Source organism: Nannobrachium achirus, assembly GCF_963921795.1.
Source record: "Nannobrachium achirus genome assembly, chromosome: 11".
Classification (NCBI taxonomy): domain Eukaryota; kingdom Metazoa; phylum Chordata; class Actinopteri; order Myctophiformes; family Myctophidae; genus Nannobrachium; species Nannobrachium achirus.
In genome coordinates, this window is record NC_137820.1 from 41718682 (window position 1) to 41740822 (window position 22141).

General features: G+C 42.5%; 1 protein-coding gene across 5 annotated transcripts in view; it reads left to right on the forward strand.

The window, feature by feature from the left end:
- The first annotated feature begins 2086 nt into the window (after positions 1-2086).
- wasla (WASP like actin nucleation promoting factor a) overlaps positions 2087-22141 on the forward strand; it is a 32842-nt gene continuing 12787 nt past the window's right edge. For 3 of the 5 annotated variants that reach the window (XM_080737705.1, XM_080737706.1, XM_080737708.1), the window contains exons 1-5: positions 2087-2642; positions 9977-10111; positions 11447-11533; positions 12326-12422; positions 14988-15011. In XM_080737705.1, coding sequence (XP_080593831.1) covers positions 2529-2642; positions 9977-10111; positions 11447-11533; positions 12326-12422; positions 14988-15011 — 457 coding nt within the window. In that variant the 5' untranslated portion in view covers positions 2087-2528. The remainder of the gene's footprint in view (positions 2643-9976; positions 10112-11446; positions 11534-12325; positions 12423-14987; positions 15012-22141) is intronic. The other 2 variants (XM_080737707.1, XM_080737709.1) reach the window with 1 other exon arrangement.

Sequence of the window (22141 nt, forward strand, 5' to 3'; positions counted from 1 at the left end):
TTGTTGCAACATACCTTAACATGCATAATCTGCCTTCTTTCGGTTGTTTGACCTTGATCCATGATCCAGAGTAAACCATATCTTCCTGTTGGATCAACGGCCCCGCAAGCGTTGACCCATAGCCTAAGGGCTCCACAACTTCCACCCTACTCTTGTGTCACCAGACCTTCCACCATGGAGGAAAGCCTGGTATTCTAAATGGTCTAAAACCAAGCCATGTGATGACTGTGATCTGGTTTAGAAAGAGAAAAAAAGAATTCCGGTTCCGGTTGGCATGCATCACATTGTTTTTGTTCCCTACATAATGCAAATCAATTAGTTTATTCTCATTAGTCGCGCTACGAGTTAGAATAAAAGATACCAAACGATTATTATACCAAAAGAAACTAAATGATTATATCGATTTAAAAGATTTGTTTTGGGGCTTTTATGCCTTTATTGATAGGACAGTAGACCGACAGGAAATGGGGAGAGAGATGGGGGTTGACACTGACACGCAGCAAAGGTAGTCGGGATCGGGACTCGAACCCGCGACACACTGTCAGGCATCAGAGCCAATGTGGTATGTGCCTGCACCGGTAGGCAAGCGGGCACCCTTAAGCCTATTTTAAACTAGAGGAATTGGAGGTGTATGTATGGCACCGGTAGTTCCGACGGTGATTTCGGACGCCTGATGACTACAAAATGACTAACAAAAAACTACAAAAGCTATTTCCGCTCTTGACCGGATCAGAAACCCGAAAATGGTATTGATCCCGGGCTACCTCCACCCAATGCTCTGTAACCATGTGAATCTTAATCCTATAGCTCCTATAGCCTCAATAAGATTAGAGATGTGGCTAATGCCACTCTGACGGGTTTAACAACGTGGCAGGTGGCTTCCTGGTGGGGCACCGGCCTTTAGTTAGCGTCGGTCCATCTGTCTACTGTTTTCATCCCTGTGTATTTGTTTTGATGCATGGCTATAGAGAGGATAAGCCAGTGAGAGAGGAGGATCCCAAGTCATGCGAGGGCGAAGGTTATCGGGGGCGGGGAACAAAACATGACACGATGTGGAGTGAACACCTGTTACCTGTTGCTGTTGTCTAGGTTTTTGTTGGTGTGTGTTCGATATATTTACAGATAGCATACATTGTATCATTCTGGCCAATTATGTCAGCATGATAATACAATTCCAAAGTGATATGAAAGATGTTAGTTTCAATGGAGGTCGGCAAAGTTTTCTTTTTCTTTTTGTTTATTTTTTTTATGTAAGGGGATGTATGGTGAAATGTATTGGCTACATTTCCATTAAACATTTTATAAATGACTTCATAGAAAAATATTTAAGCGGCTACAAAATTGAAGAGAGTAACCTTTAAATTGCCATGCAATTTAAGAGAGTTAGGGTGTATGGCTTAGCATTGTATATTGATATTATAATATCATGCATTATTGCATATTACATCACGCATTGCGATGTTTATATTATGGAAGTCTAAAGGTCCAAAAATTAAATAAAACACACCACCAAACCTTAGACTTCCATAATATATAATAAATATCATGCATTGCATTGCATTGCATTGCATTAATAGCAATAGCATGCATTGTATTTGCATTGCATATTATATTATCATGGATTGCATTTGCATTGCATTGCATATTATATTATCAAATATAATATGCATTGCATTTGCATTTGCATTGCATTGCTTTGCATTTGCACATATCATTATAATATCGAGGGCACGCGGTTGTCTGACATCATGATGACGACACCGTATAGCTCCGCCCCTCACAACGACGACCCCCCCCCCCCCCTCCCCTTACACTGCATTCCTGTTGCTTAAATCCACAGGGAATCAGGACGAAACCATTTCGCTTGTCAGTGTCACGACATTCCGTCTCCCTCCATCCTGCAAACACAACATCGACAAAACGGATAATAGGCAAACATTTACATTACAAACCGTACTGCGGTCTTGTCATTTATTTAACCATCACCGTCGTTTGTGGAAAATAAATATATTGTTTTATGCCGTGAAGTCCCACCCCCCTCTCGTTCTCATTAAAGTGGTGCGTTCCTTCCCCCGTCCATGTTGGATGGACGCAGGCAGAGCTCATCACCGATGGTGCAGTTGGAAGCAGAGTTCCCCCAATGAAAGTTTAAGGATCGTTTCCCTGATCGCGGTTCCCACGGCTTATTTTAGGACCGATCAAGGTCACTTCCCAACCGGAGGACATTCCATAAGATCTTGTTGTTTGCAGCAGCAGTAGCAGCAGCTCCGTGGTGGTGGGGCCTCCACTCCACGTTGGAGAGACACACACACACACACACACACACACCACACACACAACCCCAGATGAGATGATCCGTCTGCAGGCAGAGCAGGCCGTGGTGTCGGCGACAGAAGCCTGCTGCGGCATGGATGTTGTTGTCTCGATGTAATACTTCACACCTTGATCTGAGAAGAACAACTGCGTTTTTCGTTTTGTTTTGATTGTTTATTTATTTTGTATTGGGGGATTTATTTATTTCCCAAACCATGAACAACCACCACCACCCTCCTCCGCCGCGGCGGCTTGCAAACGTCGGCTCCATCCTGCTCACCCCGCAGGAAAACGACTGTCTGTTCAACTACCTGGGCAGGAAATGCTTCGTAAGTATTTAGTATGGCAAATAAGTACGACTCAATGCAGTTAATTTCGTTTGCATGAAGCCTGAAGAGAATGGAAATGCGTTGGTGTTGTTTAGTGCGTGTCAACTACTATGCACAGTGGGCCGCAATAATAAGTATTCCAATAACATTTTGCTGACATAATGAAGCAGTGATAAGTTGCTGTATTCGTGCCACAGTCCGCATCATGACAGCTCAGCAGCCCTTTTCCTCCTTTTGGTTTTTTACTGGAACTGGTGCAGGTTTTTTGCAAAGCTGTTGCCATGTTTGCTTATTACAAGCGACTTTGGGGTCTTGTGTTTCCTCCTGTGAAGTTGCTTGTAAATTACTAGAGGTTTGGGCTGTAGCTCTAGTTGCCGCCGCCATCACCCTAGATTAAAATATAGGCTATCATTCGACATATTTATTAATATTACTTTTATAGCAGCTGGTGAAATTGGCTTGGCATTGTTATCTTGGAAATATTACACTGCTTTCTGGATTTTAGCGATATAGGCCAGGTACTCTATAGATAGATCTATCTGTCTCTCTCTATATATACAACTATTTATAATCTAACATCTATCTAGAATTGCATGTTATGCAAGACGTTGGGGTGGAACTATTTTTGGTGCAGGAGTTTTTCCAGTTTCCACCCGGATGTTAGATACAAAAAAGCTAGATGCCTCATTTGCGGACAGCCCCGCCCCCAGCTATTCATTTCAAAGCAAGTTGCTCAGTGGTGTTTGAAGAACCCGGAAGACTGACGGAAGTAGCTGAATTGGCAAACAAAAGTGAGACAATTTTACGGAAGTGTTGAGCACCGCAAGATGCCGAGCAGGCGCACTAGGGTACGCATTAGCAGGTGCAAAAGGGTATGCAGTAGCATTAGCATACGCATTTGTGCAGTAGTGTTTAATTGCGCTCTATTTATTGGAATGTTTACATTGCCAAAGCAATTGTCCCTAGGCCCACCCTGTAGACAATATGCCTTCCGGTTGGTTCCAAGATTTCTAGCGGAAGTGCTGCGTTTAACAGAAGTTACTTTAGGGGAAAACCGGGGAAGCTCACTTCCGGGGAAGCTAACACGGCGGAAGTTGAACGCTTTCTGCCTTATATTGTCACCAGGCTTTTCTCTTCACAGATGAGTAAAGCCTGGCTACACGAGGCTACCCTAGGCCTGATGTTGCGCGGCTCAGCTGCTCTAGAGAGCTGCATTTGAAAAGACCCGCCCCCCAAAAGACACGCCCCCACACCTGCCTATGACTGGCCTAGCGTTTCTGTGACGCACCCTAACGCTTGCCTTAAAAATTGCCTGGACTGGGGCGCACGCGGACCTGCTGGTCCAGGCGCATACCACATGCTGTAGGCATTGCCACATAGGCATTGATGCCTGACGGCGTCGCCGGGGTGATTCCCGATCCGGACGACCTTTGCCGCATGTCATTCCCCGTCTCTCCCCACATTTCCTGTCAAGTCTACTGTCCTATCCAATAAAGGCATAAAAGCCCAAAAATAGAAAATTGCCTGGACTTTTTTTTACAGACCCCCAGTGCCGAAGGAGGCGTCTACATTTCTACATCACTTCCAGTTAGCGCTATTCCGGAGCGTCCGCGAGATTGAGCAAATAACACAAATGGAAGTCATTTCACGACTATAACATGGTTAATAACGTTTTCTTTTTCTTTTTTTGGGGGGGGGGGGGGGCGGGGGGCTTTTATGCATTTATTGGTAGGACAGTAGACTGACAGGAAATGGGGGCAGAGATGAGGAGTGACACAAGGCAAATGTCGTTCCGGAACGTGAATCGAACTGGCGACGCCGCCAGGCATCCATGCCTAAGTGGTATGCACCTGGACCAGTAGGCCAGCGGGCTCCCAATAATGTTTTCTAATAATAGACTAATACTTGTAGATCTGCTGTTTTCAAATATCCAATATGGATATAGGTTTAAAGTGCTCATGCGGCCTATATTATTAGTCACTTCTTTTGGTTGCTTATTTTCATAGACCTGGTTGCTTGTTTCTATCAAAACCTGGCAACACTGGACCAGACGGGGCCTGGGCTGAATCAACTGAACTAGTCTAGAAGAAACAGCAATAGCATCATGCGTTATTAGCTTGTAGATCTGCTATTCTTGCTTTTTTGCGGAAATATTTTGAATATTTGGAAAATGTAAATTATGACTGATTCTACGATTGCTACAAATTGCAGCAAAACTTGTATATCCAGTCATTTCGGGGCATAAACAAGAAGTTGAAGGATACATAATGATGGTGCTTGTTTGAGACATTGAGACTAAATGCACAGGTGACTGTATCATGTAATCAATTCCACCAATCCCCAAACCTGTTCTTTTGGGGAGCGCTGGTTTCATTGGCTCATTTGGTACCGACCTGCGCGCACATCTAGGTTTTTATCAGTGTAACATGGACAGAAATGCGTCTATAGTGACATTTTAGTCCATATGGTGCAGTCAGCCCTACCTGGCCCTCTGGCAGTGTTGCCAGATTTTGTGAGAGAAATAAGCAACCAGGTCTACTACCAGTAAGACTCCCTAATCGGGAGATAAGCGACCGTTGGTCGCTTATCTCCACAAATAGGCCAAAAGTTTGTTTTACCAATTATTACACTCTATGTGAACATTTACATCAACAAATCCCAAGTACTATGCAGAACGACCCATTTCAAGTTTTTAATGTAGAACAATATTTAGAAAATAGGTCTACAAGCTCACAATGCTACGCATTGTCCTCGTCCCTTATATTCCCATAGGTTATATGGAGATCTCAGTGTTTGTCAGTCCTTGTTCATTTATGCCCATATATGGACATCTCTATATCTACTGTAACAGTCCTTGTCCCTTTATGCCCGGAGATCTCTTAACTGTAAGTCCTTGTCCCTTTTATGCCCATATATGGATATTCCTGATGTCATCAGTATATGAACATATATGGGCTTTCTGATATGCCCATATATGGAGATCTCTTAACTGTAAGCCCTTGTCCCTTTTATGCCCATATATGGATATCCCTGATGTCATCCGTATATGCCCATATATGGGCTTTCTAATATGCCCATATATGGAGATCTCTGTATCTCCATATATGGGTATAAAAGGATACTTCAGGTCTGACATCAGGTTTGTTTATATTGGGTTGCTAGGTTTGACATCACAAACTCCATGGGCCATCTGACCTAGAAATCTATATTTGGGCATAGATGACTCATCGTGACCTCATCATGATTTCAATCGCTATAAAAGGACTCTCAGTGACATACACTCTCCACAGATAAAGCAGTCAACCAGCCTACCAGTCAACCCATTCTTTGATTACTTTGTACAACTAGATTAACTTTTCAATGGCATCCCCACTGGAATTGACCGAAATGTACGACAGACAATGCCGGTCTTATACCAGGAAAGAAGCATTTCTTCGACTCAGACCTTATCGCCAGGGTTGGCTTATAGCAGCTGTCGGTAGATAATGCCGGTCTTATATAAGGGTCATTTGTGTACGGTGTGATTTGCCATGGTTACTCATTGAAGTTGAATCTCCATATATGGAGATAACCTACGCATCACACTAAGTCTGACCTCACCAGCCCATATTTGGGCATGAGCAACTTATGTCTCCATATATGGAGATATGATGACATCACACTGTCCTCAGCCGATGATGTGGCGTGATGTCATACAATACACAAACGAGCCCAGATATGAGCAGGGCAAAGGTGTGACGTGTGACGTGTGACCGACCGACCGACCGACGGACGGACGGACGGACGGACGGACGGCCGGTGGAGGTTTTGATACTAAACTGCGACCTTACGGTCGCAATAAAAACAAGACCCAAATTTGACTATATACTGTAGGCCAGTGGTTCCCAAACTAGCTCGAGTCGAGACCCAAAAGAGAAATTCAACGTTTGCCTGTGACCCAAACTAGTGAAAATAGCAAATAGCAGATCTACAAGGTCACAAAATTGGGTCCCGACCCACTGTTTGAGAAACAGTGATGTACACATGAACACTTTAAACCTACTATATGCATCAGGATTTAGGGTTAGGGTTGATCTGCAAGTTGTGAGCTTGTAGAGTAGCTATTTAAAAAAGCGCAACCCGCAACTGCCAATACTTAGAAGTGACTTTACAGGAAAAGAAATAGCCCAAAGTCGCTTCTAATAAGCAAACATGGCAACACTGCTGATCATCATGATATTGTGTTTCAGCCTGTCGCACTGCAGACAATATGCATTCTCATGGAGGTGTACAACAAGTCAGCCTGGCTTGTCAATCCTATTTACATTTATCCTCTGCTGCTGTAGCTCTGCTGGCCATGTTGGCTATTATTGTTATGATGCCTAGAGGGGCTCTGCTCTGCAATAGATCACTGCTTCGTTGTAGCAAGAAGGCCTGCATGACTAATGACAAGTAGCCTGTTTTTTGTTGCACTTCTTGGATTTAGGCCTTCAAGCTGGTGCCAAACATATTTAGAATGGGCTTTTGTTGTCAATATAAGATCACGGTTTCTCAAACTTTTTCCATGCCAAGGACCCCCAAATGTATATACAGTATTTTCTGGACTATAAGGCGCACCTGACTATAAGGCGCACTGTCAATGAATGGTCTATTTTCAAACTGTTTTCATATATAAGGCGCACCTGACTATAAGGCGCACCTAATAGATGCTACCGTTGCGTTATGCATCCAACAGATGGAGCTGTGCTAAAGGGAATGTCAATGTCAATGAATGATCCATATATAAGGCGCACTGGACTATAAGCCGCACTGTAGTCTTTTGAGAAAATTAAAGGCTTTTAAGTGCGCCTTATAGTCCGGAAAATACGGTATATTTGGCCGGTGGACACCCATCTGACAAGTTTTCCAGAGACCCCCAGAAGAGAAGATGTTTTCAAAAAGATCTTTCCAATTGTTTTCAACAGTGCAGCACCAAGTGAGGTGCTGTGAGCTTGTACATCTGCTATTTTTGAATAGCCAACACATAAATGGATAAAGTGGTTTAAAATGATTGTGATGCTGTATTAACTACTTTATCTGGGGACCCCCTGGGGGTCCCTGGACCCCACTTTGAGCACCAAGGACTTAGATCGATTTCCCAACCAGCAAGATTCTGACCACATCAGTCGATCAGTGTGAACCTGTGGGACTTGACCTCAGCTCATTTGTACTTGGTGTCTTAATATTTTGATGTCAAGTCACAGGAGAACAACCCCAGTCACAGGTTAAACGCTCGTCTTTAACCCTGTATACTTGGTTGACTGGAGTCCCCAAAAGGTCTATACTAAGCGGCCCACCTCCCATTTTCCCTCGACAGCCAAATCTCTTGCTGAAAATGTATACTCTAGTCTAGTCTATGCTCTAGGGATGGGACGATAACGATATTATCGTTTATCGTGATTAAAAAACACTCATGATAATCGTATCGTCGACTCGTCGTGGGGATTTAATTTATCATGAAATCATCCTCCTGTCATGCCCTGGGATCAATTCACCTTTTATTTGCCGAGCTGCATATCCAGTACCATTTAAACCCTCTATTGTAAAAACATACTTATTATATGTACTTGATGCAGTCTCTTTTTCACACTCTACCAAATCTCTTTGCCAAAAAATAGCCGATCTGGACAAAAATGTCACCATAGTCTTTGATCAAATAAGTTAACCATAACTGCTATTTTTTGACAAATGTTCCGCCCCAGGATAATGGATGTTTTGGGATATTTTGATTATCGCCATGATATCGTAAATCACGATTTCTTTGGTCACAATAATCGTGATATGACATTTTCATATCGTCCCATCCCTACTATGCTCTACTGTAAAAGCATGAGTCCAAAATAATAGGTTAACCAACCTATTCCTAACCTATTTATTTTGGTCTTCATACTTATCTAATCACCAAATATTGCTTTTGCACTAATGAGACATAGTACAGCATTGTTTGAGACTTTGAGTAGACCTTCCTTGTTATGACATGGTTGAAAAGTGTTTCCTGGTGTTCCTCCTAAAAATGCTTCATAAATCACTAAGAAGGAAACCAGCCAAGTGACATTTCCTCTTCCTCGTTGGCCCTGCTAGTGAATGAAGCACAGAGTGGGTTTGTGTGCTGAGAGGAACAAAGCCCCGGACAGGATGGTCAACTCGTCGCGGCTGTACAGCATAGACCTCAAAACCACTGACAGAGAGTGGCTATCCTTTCCTTTCCTTCGTCATGCAGTGAAAGTGCAAGCCTTTTTGCGATCACTTCCAGTAGTTATGGAGAAATGCCAGATGCGTGTCTGTGCAATACCTAGCCTAATTTGGCAAATGCCTGTCAAGGATATAAGCCCATATATCTTAGCTTGGAAAGATATAGACGTGCAGCAGGACAGAAGATTTCTATATCAGCAACTTGTTCTGTTGTCGAGAGGTTCTCAAAATGTTGGGCGGGAGACGAGATCACCCCCCCACCAGGGTTCCCAAATTATTTTGGGGGGTACCCAGATGATTTGCTTAATTTGTAACAATCATTCGACAGTAAACCAAACCAATACAGTATTTTTATACAGGGTATCTATCTGCAGATTTCTAAAGTTTACATTTAATTACTTTTAAGACGTTTTTAATGCCAAATTGTCAAATATTACACAAGAAAGAGGCAAACATTGTGAAATTAGCCGATCTAGAAGCTCACAATGTGGAACAGAGTCAAACTAAATGTAATGCCTACAATTTGAAGTGATTGTCAGGGTTGGACTGATCCCCAGCTCAACTATGATTAGTTTTTCGCCCCTCCCGTTTTTATGCGAGAACTTCCGGGGACTCGATTAACCTGTACTGGACTGTCGTCTGGAACTAAAGTTAGGCCATCGTCCATGAGGGTTTTCTCACTTACTACACCACTACAACCACTAAAACCCTAGAATCCCTATTCTGAAGAGAACATTAGTAAAAAATGGTAGATCTACAAGCTATTTTCAGCAAACAGGTTTGGTGTAGAGGGTGAAAAAAGAGCAGACAAGTTTTCTAAATATTGAGTATTCAAGAGGTTAACTGTCCTAAAATACACATTAACAAGAAACCAACTCTACACAATCATAGTGCTGCCAAACGAGTCTAATCTATGATTTATATGCAAAAGTTTAACCTGCAACACAATTTCATACAATATGTAGTGGGGGTCCCTGCTTCATCTCTCTCAGCTAAGGGGTCCCTTGCCTTAAAAAAACGTTGAAGACCCCCGCTGTACACATTGTATGTACACTTCAGCATGCTATCTCTGTGTTTTGTGCACATTGTAACGGTCATCTTTCTCTGTGTGTCCACACACCCAGGCCCTTTGCTCTGCAGTGGTGCAGGTGTACGGGGCCGACCGGAGCTCCTGTTGGGTGAAGAGATGCTGTGGAGTGGCCTGTCTGATCAAAGACAACCCCCAGAGGTCCTACTACATCAGGGTGTTAGACATCAAGGTGAGTCAGTGGTGTAGCCAAACTAGCCTGGCCCTGGAGCTTGGCCCTAGAGCAAGCCACATGCAGGTGTGCAAAGTCTGCATGTGGCTTGAATTGACTGGAAACCCGGTCAATTAAATAATACAAATTTGGGACTTGTGCATAAGTGACTGGGAAGGAAAAATCCCACCCGGTGGGAGTGAGCTTTGCCTTAGCCTATAGACCGATTTCCCAGAGTGGCAACCATAACTGCGGTGTCAAGCGGCACCTATGGGTGTGTGCGGCTGTGCGCCGACACGGCAGCGCTCTGGAAAAAGCTCTATGCCATACCAAAGTACAACGTATCACTTCTAACACTTCAAGGCTGCTCAACAGCGCCACTTGAAGGTTGATCACCCAGTGGTATTGCAGCTGTTGAGGGTGTACTGATAACGTCAGACAGACAGAGAGACGGACAGACATATACACTCGGTCAAGTGTTGGAGTGGCTGGCACCGCAAAAAAAAAGGTCTATCGGAATATGATTGAAATACTAGATGATATGTGGCAGTGTCCGTATCTTTGGATATAAGCTTATGTTTTGGCACTGTTTTACTGTGATTACATTTAGGAATAACGTTAGGTTTAGGCATAGTTTACTTTACGTGTCGGACTCGGAATACCAGGTGAATACTGCCGGATTTGCCCTGGGGCGACTGTGTTTTGGTTTAACCGTTTTGGTATTCGTTGAGAATCGCTCAACTAGTATCTCCATGTAGTACTTTTGTTTGCGAAGTACGGTCGCACTGCACACTGGTTAGTGGGTTGACTAGCCAAGTCCTTCTAGTATAATCTAGCGATTCTAGCCTATTCTCCATAAGGCTGCACTGCAGACAGTGAGCTGAGATTGTCTCTTGCTGTTTGCTGATGTACAGTTCTGAGGAGCTGTTTTTTTTTTAGCTTTAAATGCAATGACACTTTGAAGGTTTGGGTTGTTGCCATTATGTTACTCCAAATTTTGGTGAGATGTCAATGTCATTAAGTCGCTAAAAAGTTTGGTAAAAAGATGCTATCATGATTTAATTCTTATACACAATAAACATGCACAGTGATTTGTCTCTGATGTATACCTACAGTACCAGATCTTCTTGATTCAAATAGTAAGATTAACACCGGATTTGTAATTTTGTGTGCAGAATCCACTTCACCTTGCCATGATAATAACCACAAACAAGCGCAAACAAACTACACAACTCAAACCTCTAGTACCAAATATGAATTGTGCTTTAAAACATTTCTGTAATTATGTTGCAATTCTAGCCTCTGCCCAAAAGCAGCCAGAACCAGGTTGAACTGTTTCTCTCTTTTCTTTTCTAGGAAGGAAAGACCATGTTTGAGCAGGAATTGTACAATAACTTCTCTATCACCAACTCCAGACCGTACTTCATTTCATTTACAGGCGATGTAAGTCTCTAACACTATCATTTAGAATGTATAGCCTCAAGTGCACAGTTTTATGTTGGCTTGCGTCTGTGACTTGGACCCTTTTTTACGGGTAGTAGTATCTCACTACTGTATTAATATGGATTTTCATGAAGGGTATTTTTATGATATGGATTGAAGGTGTATTGTCCCCCAGAGCTCTATTCTAGGACCCCTCCTTTTTTGTCCTCATCAAATCTACACCAAAAATATTAGCCTATTATGATGAGACCAGAATAGCGACGTTAAGCTTATTGTGGTTTAAGTCAGGGGTCTTCAACGTTTTTCAAGCCAAGGACCCCTTAGCTGAGAGAGAGGTGAAGCAGGGACCCCCCACTACATTCATAGTTAGTTTCATAGACTTGTTTGACCGCACAATCATTGGTGTTGTGTAAACTAATGTTTTTGTTTATTTTACGCCCTATATTTTCGATTAATATGTTTTTGGATTAATGCGTATGTTCAGACATTTACCCACACTCAACACTTAGTAAAGTTGACCATTGGTTTGGCTCTGTACTTGGTCTGCTCTTTTTTTACTAATACACCAAACCGATTTTCCTAAAATAGCAGACTTACAAGCTTCATAGCGTAGATCTTTTTGGCTAATGTTCCCCTCAGATTAGAAATGCTAAAGTTGAAGTGGTTAATGTTAAAAATAATTAAATAAAATAAAAATCATATCACATAGATTTGGTGCCCCCCCCGATAGTAACTCTGAGGACCCCCTGTCAAAAACCTCTGGTTTTAAGTGGCTTGATTTCTGTCCTGCAGAGCTGCCAGATGGGCCTGAACTTCGCCAGTGAAGAAGAGGCCAAGAGGTTCCGGGTCGCCATCAACGACCTGCTTGGTCGGCGGCAACGCAAAGCTGGTAATCCTCCACACCACTCCAGAGTCTGCTCCTCCCCCTATGCTGCCTCACTGCCAATGACTTTTCAACTTCCACTAGTTTTTCCCCACACGCTTTTACTAACATGACCAAAAAGCCTGCTCTCTAAAACCCATAGCCTGAATCACACCTAATCCCATTAGGATCTTCAGAAACTCTACAACATCACCTCCATTCGTTTCTCTTCTGTGACATTTAGTGTAGGAACATAACTGAAAACCCACTTGATGACGTAGGTGCATAGAGGCAGTAATAACATGGGGAGAAATGGGTCCAATACCTACGATAAGACTACAGATATTGCTCTACATTATACGCACCAGACACCTCCATCAAATTACTGTATGTCCATTCGTGCAGGATATTGTGGTTTCAGATGTAACGGCAGAATGGGCTACATTACATATCAAAAGTGCATGTTCTCAGTTAGATTCCATAGAAGCCAAGCATGTCTTCTATAGCAGATCTACAAGCTCCCAATGCGTCGCATTGAGAGCTGGTAAATTGACTACTGTACAAGCTTGTTGGTGGGCTATTTTAGTATTTTAACATTGGAGCACAAGTGGTCAAACTAGGAATATGTTCAGAAGCATTTTTCATAAAATCATACTGGTCTACTAGCCAATCAGCGTTGATGTTGTCCGGAGACACTGAAATGTTTTTGGTGTTTGGTTTGGGACCAGATTTTTTACCATCGCGGACCTGCACACCAAAGTGAAGCGATAATCAACTAGAATAGAAGAAATAGCTTGATGATTGAATGGATGAACTCAGCCTGTTCTCATCTTGCATTGCGTCCGAACGGACACACTAGTGGCACTGTTACGTGTAGCATGTTGGCTAATAAGCTGTGTGTGTGGGTAATGACGACGTGAAGTCTCTTTGAAAAAAGGGTATGCACTGCGCGTACGCACACACTTCAGGCAGACACGGCAGCACAAAAGAATAAAAAAGAACAACTATGAAACACAAATATATCTGGTGTGAATGTGCACTCGTAGGCAGCTCTGCGAGACAGGAGGCACTTTCCTGAACATTTAAGAGCCGTGTCGCGTGTGGCATCCTGCACGGTTAGCGATGAGGATTTATTTTATTTTATTATTATTTTCCCCAGACCCTTGACCGGGAGGTGGGAATTTCAGGCTGGGTGCGCCGCCTGGCGCAGCGAAAATAGTACATCTACAAGCTCCCAATGCGTCGAATTGAGAGCTTGTAGATTGACTACAAGCTTGTTGATCGGCTATTTTCGTGTGAGTATTCTAACATTGGAGCATTTGAAGCGGTCAAACTAGCAATATGTTAAGAAGCATTTTTCATAAATTCATAAAGGTCTTTTGATGTTTCATAAAAAAGTAAAGATTAAAGCCTCAATCTGTGCTTTATTCACCTGTTTGGCACAATGTAGAACAGCAGGAACAGTTTTAGAGCTTATAGGTCATCCACACATTTTCAGCTGTGAGATTCTATGAAAGTGACTCATGGATTGATTATAAGGCTTGGTTTGGTGGGGGCCGAGAGGCAACAGTCTGTCTTGTTCATAACTGCTGCTATACTGTAAGCACAGCGGTGTCCTGTCGGTGTGGCTCTCTAGTAACTGCAGCGGCATGTCTCTGCATTAGTTGAAAAGGAGGAGGGGTCTGCAGCGGTCCTCTCCTCTGGCTCCTGGCCAGTTCCTCCCAATCCTCTCCGCATGCCAGGCTTTTGATGTGAGGCTATTTGCACTGTGGTGACCAGTGGTGTAAAGTAAATTGACTTGAGTAATGTACTCAAGTAAAATGTTTAGTTATTTTCACTTTTACTCTTTACTTTTATTTTACTTTTAAATAACTCTACTTTTATTTGAAACCCTTAGTTACTAGTTACTTTGCAGATATAAATGATTATTATAAAACATACCTTAATCCACTTTAGCCCGATCTACAACCTCACAACGCTTTGCGGTGCGTTGTGAGATAGTAGATCTGCTATTTTAAAACATTTTGTACTCTTTTGGTACTTAAAGTGTATTTTGATGCCAATACTTTCGTACTTTTACTCAACTGCATTTTGAATTCCGGACTTTTACTTGCAACGGTATTTCTACACTGGAGTATTGAAAAAAATCTTAGTACGGTACTTGTTCCACCACTGGTGGTGAGCGAGGGTTTTCAAAGGCACACAGCTGGCAGGACAAGCGGGGGGGTGAGATCGGCACGGCAGAGAACCACAGCTCGGCTTTCATACCTCCTTTTTGTTTATAACCTCTAACCCCCTTTCTCCTCTCCGTCGAGGTTTTCCTCCCGACTTTCCTCGACTGTCTTCCTTCCTGTGAGGTAGCATGTTCTCTCTGGCTGCCTCAAACACGTGCAGGTCTGGATCAGACTGTCACATTGGCTTATACTAACTTCTTTCCAAGGCAACGCGCTTTGCCTCTCTGATAATTCGCTCTTTTCCTCCTGACTTAACCTCACGATCTCCACATATCTTCTTTTGCTAGAATTGTTTTGGATGGGTCCTTTTTATGATTTGATTTCAAAACTATAATTGTGATAATTTTTTGTTTTGCAGAGAAGAGACGTGACCCTCCAAATGGTATGTTTAATTATAACTTTAATAATGGCATTATCTTTTTTTTTTTTTTACAAAGGTTCTGTCTCAGTGTTACAGATTGTTGCATTGGCTTATCTAGACAGGGTTTATATCCATAGAAAGTCATAGTATGTCTTATGCAACAAGCAAGCAAATTTATGTCCACAAAGTGAATGCCTTCTTAGTCTCATCGTTGTCTAAACATTTTGTTTGTCACCCAGTTGTACCAAAGGGCACTTTGTTTGGGATTTTTGCTCCGGCCAAACGGATTCGCTCCTTTCTCTCTCTTTTTCTACAAGCAAACTGATGTCTTGAGAGTTTTTAACTTCAGTGCTGAACATGAAATACGTTGCAGTCGCGTGATTACGTGTGTACATACACCAGGATTGGATTGATAGTTGTCACGTGGTGCAGTCGGACATTAAGGCTAAAAGGATAACACAAAAGCAAAAGGCTCCTGTGGACTTTGATGGTCCCCAAAAGTGGTCCTATGTGGGGCGCCCGCTGGCCCACCGGTCCAGGCGCATGCCACATAAGGCTCTGTGTAGCCTGACAGCGTGTCGCTGGTTCGATTCCCGATCCCGGACAGATTTGCTGCGTGTCGCTCCCGGTTTCCTGTCGTTCTGCTGTCCTGTTAGTGAAGGCATAAACGCCCAAAACATATCTTAAAAAAGTAAAGAGTGGTCCTATGGATCAAATTCATCAACAGCATGAAAAATAAATGACAATAATCCATGTCATCAACCAATAGAGAATACTATTATGTAGAAAAGGAAAAGTGGCGGCAGTGAATGGCACCACCTTTCTATGGGGAAATTACATTTACCTCCGCTTGTGGTCTCCTGAAGTCCTGATGGTCATTTTTTTTTATAAATCAGTGATTCTCATCCTGTAATGGATGATGTCGGATTAGTGAGAATTTTCCACATATTTGTTCTATATTTTGACAGTGTCACAGAAAATAAATAACTGAGTGGTCAGTTCCTATGTTTACTAAGAATTATTTTCAAATAGTCAAATTAAAACACATTGTATCTACTGAAAAAAAAGTTTGTGTTGATGATCAGGAGATCAAGTAAATAGCATCAAGCCGTATTTGTGAGCGATTGAGGTCCTCATCATAATACTACCATATCCCAGTTGCTATCTATCGCTTACTAACACCAGGCCTGGTGTTATGAAATCACATCAGTCGTTCAACAAAAACTGTCATGGATGTCCGATGTGATAGACTTGGATGAGTATTGACTTAATTAAAACGAATAGGAAGTTTGCTGACAGCGGATCAGTGGCACACATTCTTCTATTTAAAGCATAGCTTGCAGACTGACACAATCCCCACCCCTCCGGCTCCAGGGTTGATATGGCCTAGAGGAGGCCCCATATGTAGACCACATGGCTTCCTTTCCTTCCTTCCTTCCTACCACGTCTTCTCTCTCCCTCCCCTTTTTAAATCAGTGCTGTAAAAGGAGCAAGTTCAGGGCAGAGCTAATCTCTAAAGCTTCGGTTATAGGTCACCGAATGGCTAATTTAAGGCCCAGACTCTTATGCCTGCCTTGTCAGAGCTGTTAGTGTCATGTTTTCTAAGCTGTGACTGTGTGGCATCTCCAAAGACTAAACACTTTCACCAACTCCTCCCTGGTTGTCGATAACGGGCGATGATCTAAGCCTTAGATCATAGATTCTAAGGACATGGATTAGTCTGTACAGAACAGACCAGAGTAGGGATGTGATGTCCAATTATTTTCTTTGCAATTATTCTACTGATTACTTTTCCACTTAGTTGTGAACATGTGCTTGTTTTTTGTCATTTTTGTAGAAGTCAATTTCTTTTGACTGATTAGTCAAAATTGAATTTTGCCATACAATTACAATCTGTCAACATGAGATTGTAGAGCATTGTGAGAGCTTGTACAACTGTTTCAGTGAACTCTTAGCCTGTAATGACAAGAATCTTTATTTTTATTTAGACCGATTATTGTTTACAATCGATTAGATTCATTACTTTGATTAACTGTTGCACCTCTCTCTCTCTCTCTCTCTCTCTCTCTCTCTGCCTGTTCTCAAATCTCCCCCTAAAAAGCCAGAGGCCCTGTTGAGGGGAGGGGCTAGCACTTAGCGAAAGGAGAGCAAGCTTGTGTGTGACATTTTAGTTGTCTGGCGCAGAACTAACCAGATTGAATAGTTGCCCTACATTTGACTTCATATTTGGTAGATGTTTACTTAACGTGTTCCTCTCTCTTCTTGTGCCTCAATTTGCTGTCGCGCTAATTGTCTCGCAGTATGAGTTATCATGACAAAAGAATTCCCCTGAAATTATGCTTCAGAGAGGGACTGAGGGAGAGAAATATGCTTGTATTGCCATTAGGTATGCTATGCTGCGGTTATCATGAAAGAAAACCACTCACAATAATATTCGAATCGCAGAGATTTGAATTTATGAAATGAATTGGCTTTTGAGTTGCAAATTCAGTAGCACTTAATCCTTCTGTACTTGACACAACAGACCTGTAAAGAGCGCATCTAGCTCTTTATTTCACTCTACATAAATTAATTTGCCAAAATGGCAGATCTACAAGCTCACAACACCCTGCAACATTGTAGATCGACTATGCTGGGGATTCAAGTGGTTAACAAAGGTGGCATGTTTTGATTATCGCGCTAATGTCGTCAATCAATATAATTTTTGCCACAATAATCATGACATGTAATTTTCATATCGTCCCATCCCAGCTAATTGACATGCGGTTTGAGTAATGACAAAATTATTCCCTTGAAAATATGCTTCAGGGAGAGATAATTATGCTTGTTGCCATTTCGTGACTAGTGCTGATAAATTGAGGTGGAAGGGCCTGCCATTCATTCCCTCATCACCCATTGTGAACTCTTTTCAGTGAGGGTTCTGTTAACCCTTTTAAGACCTGAGGCAAACATTTACGTGCCAAGAAAAAATTGGATATTTTCTGCCAGGGACCCCCATAGAAGAGAAGATATTTGGTATAAAAAAAAAAGAACAGAGAATCTCACAGATGCTTTCCCAGTTTTAATGGGTTAAAGTTTCAAACGGCTGTTCCTGATAACAGTGTCCGTGTCATTTGCTTACATCGGTGTCGGTTGAAAACTAAAAGCCTGTCCTCCTGTCCTCTCTGACAAGCTGCTATTCAGTCTTAGTTCTAGATACAAGGCTTTTATCGCTCCTGCTATTTTAGTTCCTGCTGCCTGTGCCAATTTTTTATCATGTCACACAATGAAGTGAACTGGCCTTTACAATAAAATATTCAGGGCCACCGCGGTAGTATGAATGGAGTGGGAAAGGCTGAATTGGACAAAAAACTGCGACGTCTCAGAGAAAACCGTCCTTAAAAGGGTGAAAGACTGGTCCTGCTGACCGTGCATGGCAGATCTCTTTTGGTCCGTTCCCAATTACTCATTATTACAGATGTTTTGACCAATGTTTTGAAAGTGCAATTAACTTGAAATTAACATGAAATTCTTAGATTTAAAGCAGCACTTCTCTTCTACCTCGGATTTGAACCTGGATATCTGTCTGCTTGCTCAGGGGATACAGTAAATTGAATCTTTGACCATCAGATTAAAATCCTTGTCAGGTCCTGTGTCTAGGTGAGACATGGCCTTTGACACAATCTAAATGTCTCAATAGAAGAGCAGGGAGACAAAATATAACCACCCCAATTGAATAAGTTATATTGTACTATTCCATACCTGGGGATGCACTGCACTGAAAAGTATTTGCAGACCATGGCAACCAAAAATGGTGACACAGCAGCTGCGAAATTGCCGGTACTGATGATTTAAAAAAAAAAAAGTCAAACGAGTGCACATCTCAAGGCATGGCAAGATTGAGATGTTGCTTTGGGGTGAACTAAGGTGGGGACATTTATAGGGCACCCAAGGGACTTGGATTAACCGTGGATTAGTGGTAATGTCAGAGGTTGTTGCTGCTACCGTTTTGCAGAGATTATATTAGAATTGAGGCTGAACAATTAATCAAAATCGCAGTATGAACTTAACTACTGCAATTTCCAAATAGCAGAGGCTGTAAATTAATTGCAAATGGACTACCAAACAAAGCTATTAGTCTTTGTCTTTTTTTCTTCTTTAATGCAGTGCCTAGTGACATTTATAATTAATACACGTTTAATCAGTTGCTTCAATCCTCTTTCTATAGTTCCACTGACCTAGTCAGTGTGCTATTGATGGTTCCCTTAACACTTTCTATACTTTATATATAGTTAATTATTTAGATAACTTTTGACTGGGTTTTTCCATTGATTGTACCTTATTTTGAAGACCCACGGAAGCCACAATGGTGTCCATGTTGTGGAAATTCACTATGTTGTAATATCAATCAACATGTTTTCTGTCACAGAAAAGAAAATGTGTTACCACGACAGGCGCGACTGTACGTCGCTTAGATAACGGGCCGGTGAAAAAAGCTTTCTCGCCGATCAACGTGATCTGGAGATCTCCCCAATTTAGTCATTATGTCAATTAGTTCCTTGGAGCCCCCACCAGGAGGTCTACTCCTCCCAGCGAACACTCCCTGCTGACAGGTGCCACCCCAGCCTGTAGGAGTGCGTGCAATGACCAATATCACCCTCTCTCATGGAGGTGTTATTGGAACTGTGTAACAGATGGTACTATATCTCTGAAAGTTGCACTTGTAGAGGAACTTGACATGGTCGGCAACTCGTATGAGAAGTACAGCAACTTGGCAATGAGCTACGTTCCGCACAAGAATAAGATGTTGGGTCATTTCCATTGGTGAAAATATATTTTAGAATTTCTATTTCTGCTAAGCAGGTAGCCGAATAAGGCTTCAACTAATTTGGTTTACAGTAAGAACATCTTAACTCATCTAGTGCCTTTCGCGTGATGTCACGCGATAAGTACTAGAGTACGTATAGTGCCGAATGCGTGATGTCGCGCGAAAAGTAATATATTACTGTAACGGCGAGTAAAAATACCTAGTACAATGGCCGACGCTCCGGAGACGAAATCCGCGCTGATTTGTCATCATCACGGCTCCACGAGCACACAATAGTCATCCCATAACATTGAGGTGGACGGCCGATCTCATCTTTAATGTCCATTATCTCAAAACAACACTTTAGAAGCGAAGATGGAGGCAGATGCTCGCTTATAAAACACATGTATAAACGCTCCTATGCAATCCAGCATGGCACCACGTAAACAATGTTCGGTTCCGTCGCAGGATCCGATGACGTCAGACCGGAAGTACTTCCGGTCTAGACTTCTGGCCTTCAAAATAAGACAATGGCCGTTAATGGGGCCGGGAGGGGGCACTCTGGACCCCCTAATCCGTTAATGTCCTGGGCTCTGGATGAGTTAAGTAGAAACGGAAATTGTGGGGACATCAGCTTTTCTGCATCTTTTCAGCGCTTCCGTTAGGAAGGACTGTTAAGGACTGTTGGCTCATAGAATTTCCAAATGCTTCCGCCTGTCTGGGGAGGCAAGAGTCACGGTGACCAGACAATAGATGTAACAAATATTCCCGCGGGGCAAAGAATGTTCATGTATAATAGAAGAGCGCCAGGTTGAGAAACAAGAGCCAGCCACATTTTCTCTCCTTCACAGATCACAGCACTATCAAGTGCAAATGGAAATGGACACCTCTGTAATACTGTACAGTTAGGGCTGGTTTATTATACACCCTGTGTAGTGAGATAAGTGTTAGTGATGTGTGGAGACGATGCTGAAGAAAGTTCTCCTTGGTTCTGGCTTAATACCAAGGCTCTCGTTTTGAGCTTATATTGAACTTGGACACATTTGTGTTACGTGTGATAATTACAAACTGACAAGAATTGTTACATCTTGCTTCCTCGTATCGTTTTATTTTGTGTTTTAGTACGTTTTTACGGCTTACAAAATATTATAAAATACAATGAATCAAGATGCAACAATTCTTGACAATTTGTTGATTTCAGTGGGTTAGACACAATAAGCCGGCAATTTCTTTATTACTATTTACAGTACTACTAGCCCCCGTAAGTCACATCTGCCCATGAAAGATTGCAGTGCATCATGGGAATGGGCTTATTGTGTCTAAAAAGACATATTTAGACACTTGTACGCATGCCCCCAGTTCAGTAAATGAAAGAACTGGGGGCAAAGAAAAGGAAACTTTTCTTTGATTACAATCTTAAAATATGAACCCTTTTTGTAAAAATGCGACATCATGCGAGAGTGCGGTCTTAGCCAACACCACCTCGGGAACTCCTGAATCGCTGCCTTCCACACACTCTCTATCTAGAATCAGTGTCTTGAGCTCTACAGTGTTGTTGGCTAAGCTGTGTCGCCACAGTGCATCTACGTAGGGTGGTGCGCTTCTTGTCTTTCCTGGCTTTGCCCTGGGTTGGCTCCCACAGTGTCGGGTTTGCTTGCCACTTGTTCCAGGCTCCTGACGGTTGCCTGTTCTCATTGCAGCCAGTACGCTCGGCTCCTGCAGTCATGCAGCTGCAATTATTTGGAAGGTTATTAACTTATAAGCAGGACCACAACTTATCCCACATGAGTTTTAGAACTCCCTCCATACTGCTGATTCAAATTAATGATCAACACGTTATTATCAAGCCCCGAAGTTGCTTAACAAACATCATTTGATACCCCGTGCTCAGATTTCCGGTTTCATAGCAGCAACATGGCAGTGTTAATGAAACACAGGAGGTTGGCTCCAGCTAAAAAGCAAGTGTCAAGTTAAATGAAGAATAAAACACTAGAGACCACGGGATCACACTCAGGCACTGACAAACACATTTGGTGCCGATCAACAGTTTGAGAGCTTAGCCACCCCCACCCCTACACACACACACACACACACACACACACACACACACACACACACACACACACACACACACCACAAACATCCAGAAGCGCCACATAACTTATTTATCATCATCGATACTTTGATATCACATTTAGTCCACAGTAAATGTGTGGTTAACTTGATAGCATCAAGAGGCTTAAAAATTAACACTGTGTTCCTGTGCCATTGGTTGAAATGGTGCTTAATTATGATATTAATGGAGAACTGGCTTTGTTGCAGATCTCCCAATCATAACTGCCCTGTGAGGGGGGTTAGGCCCACT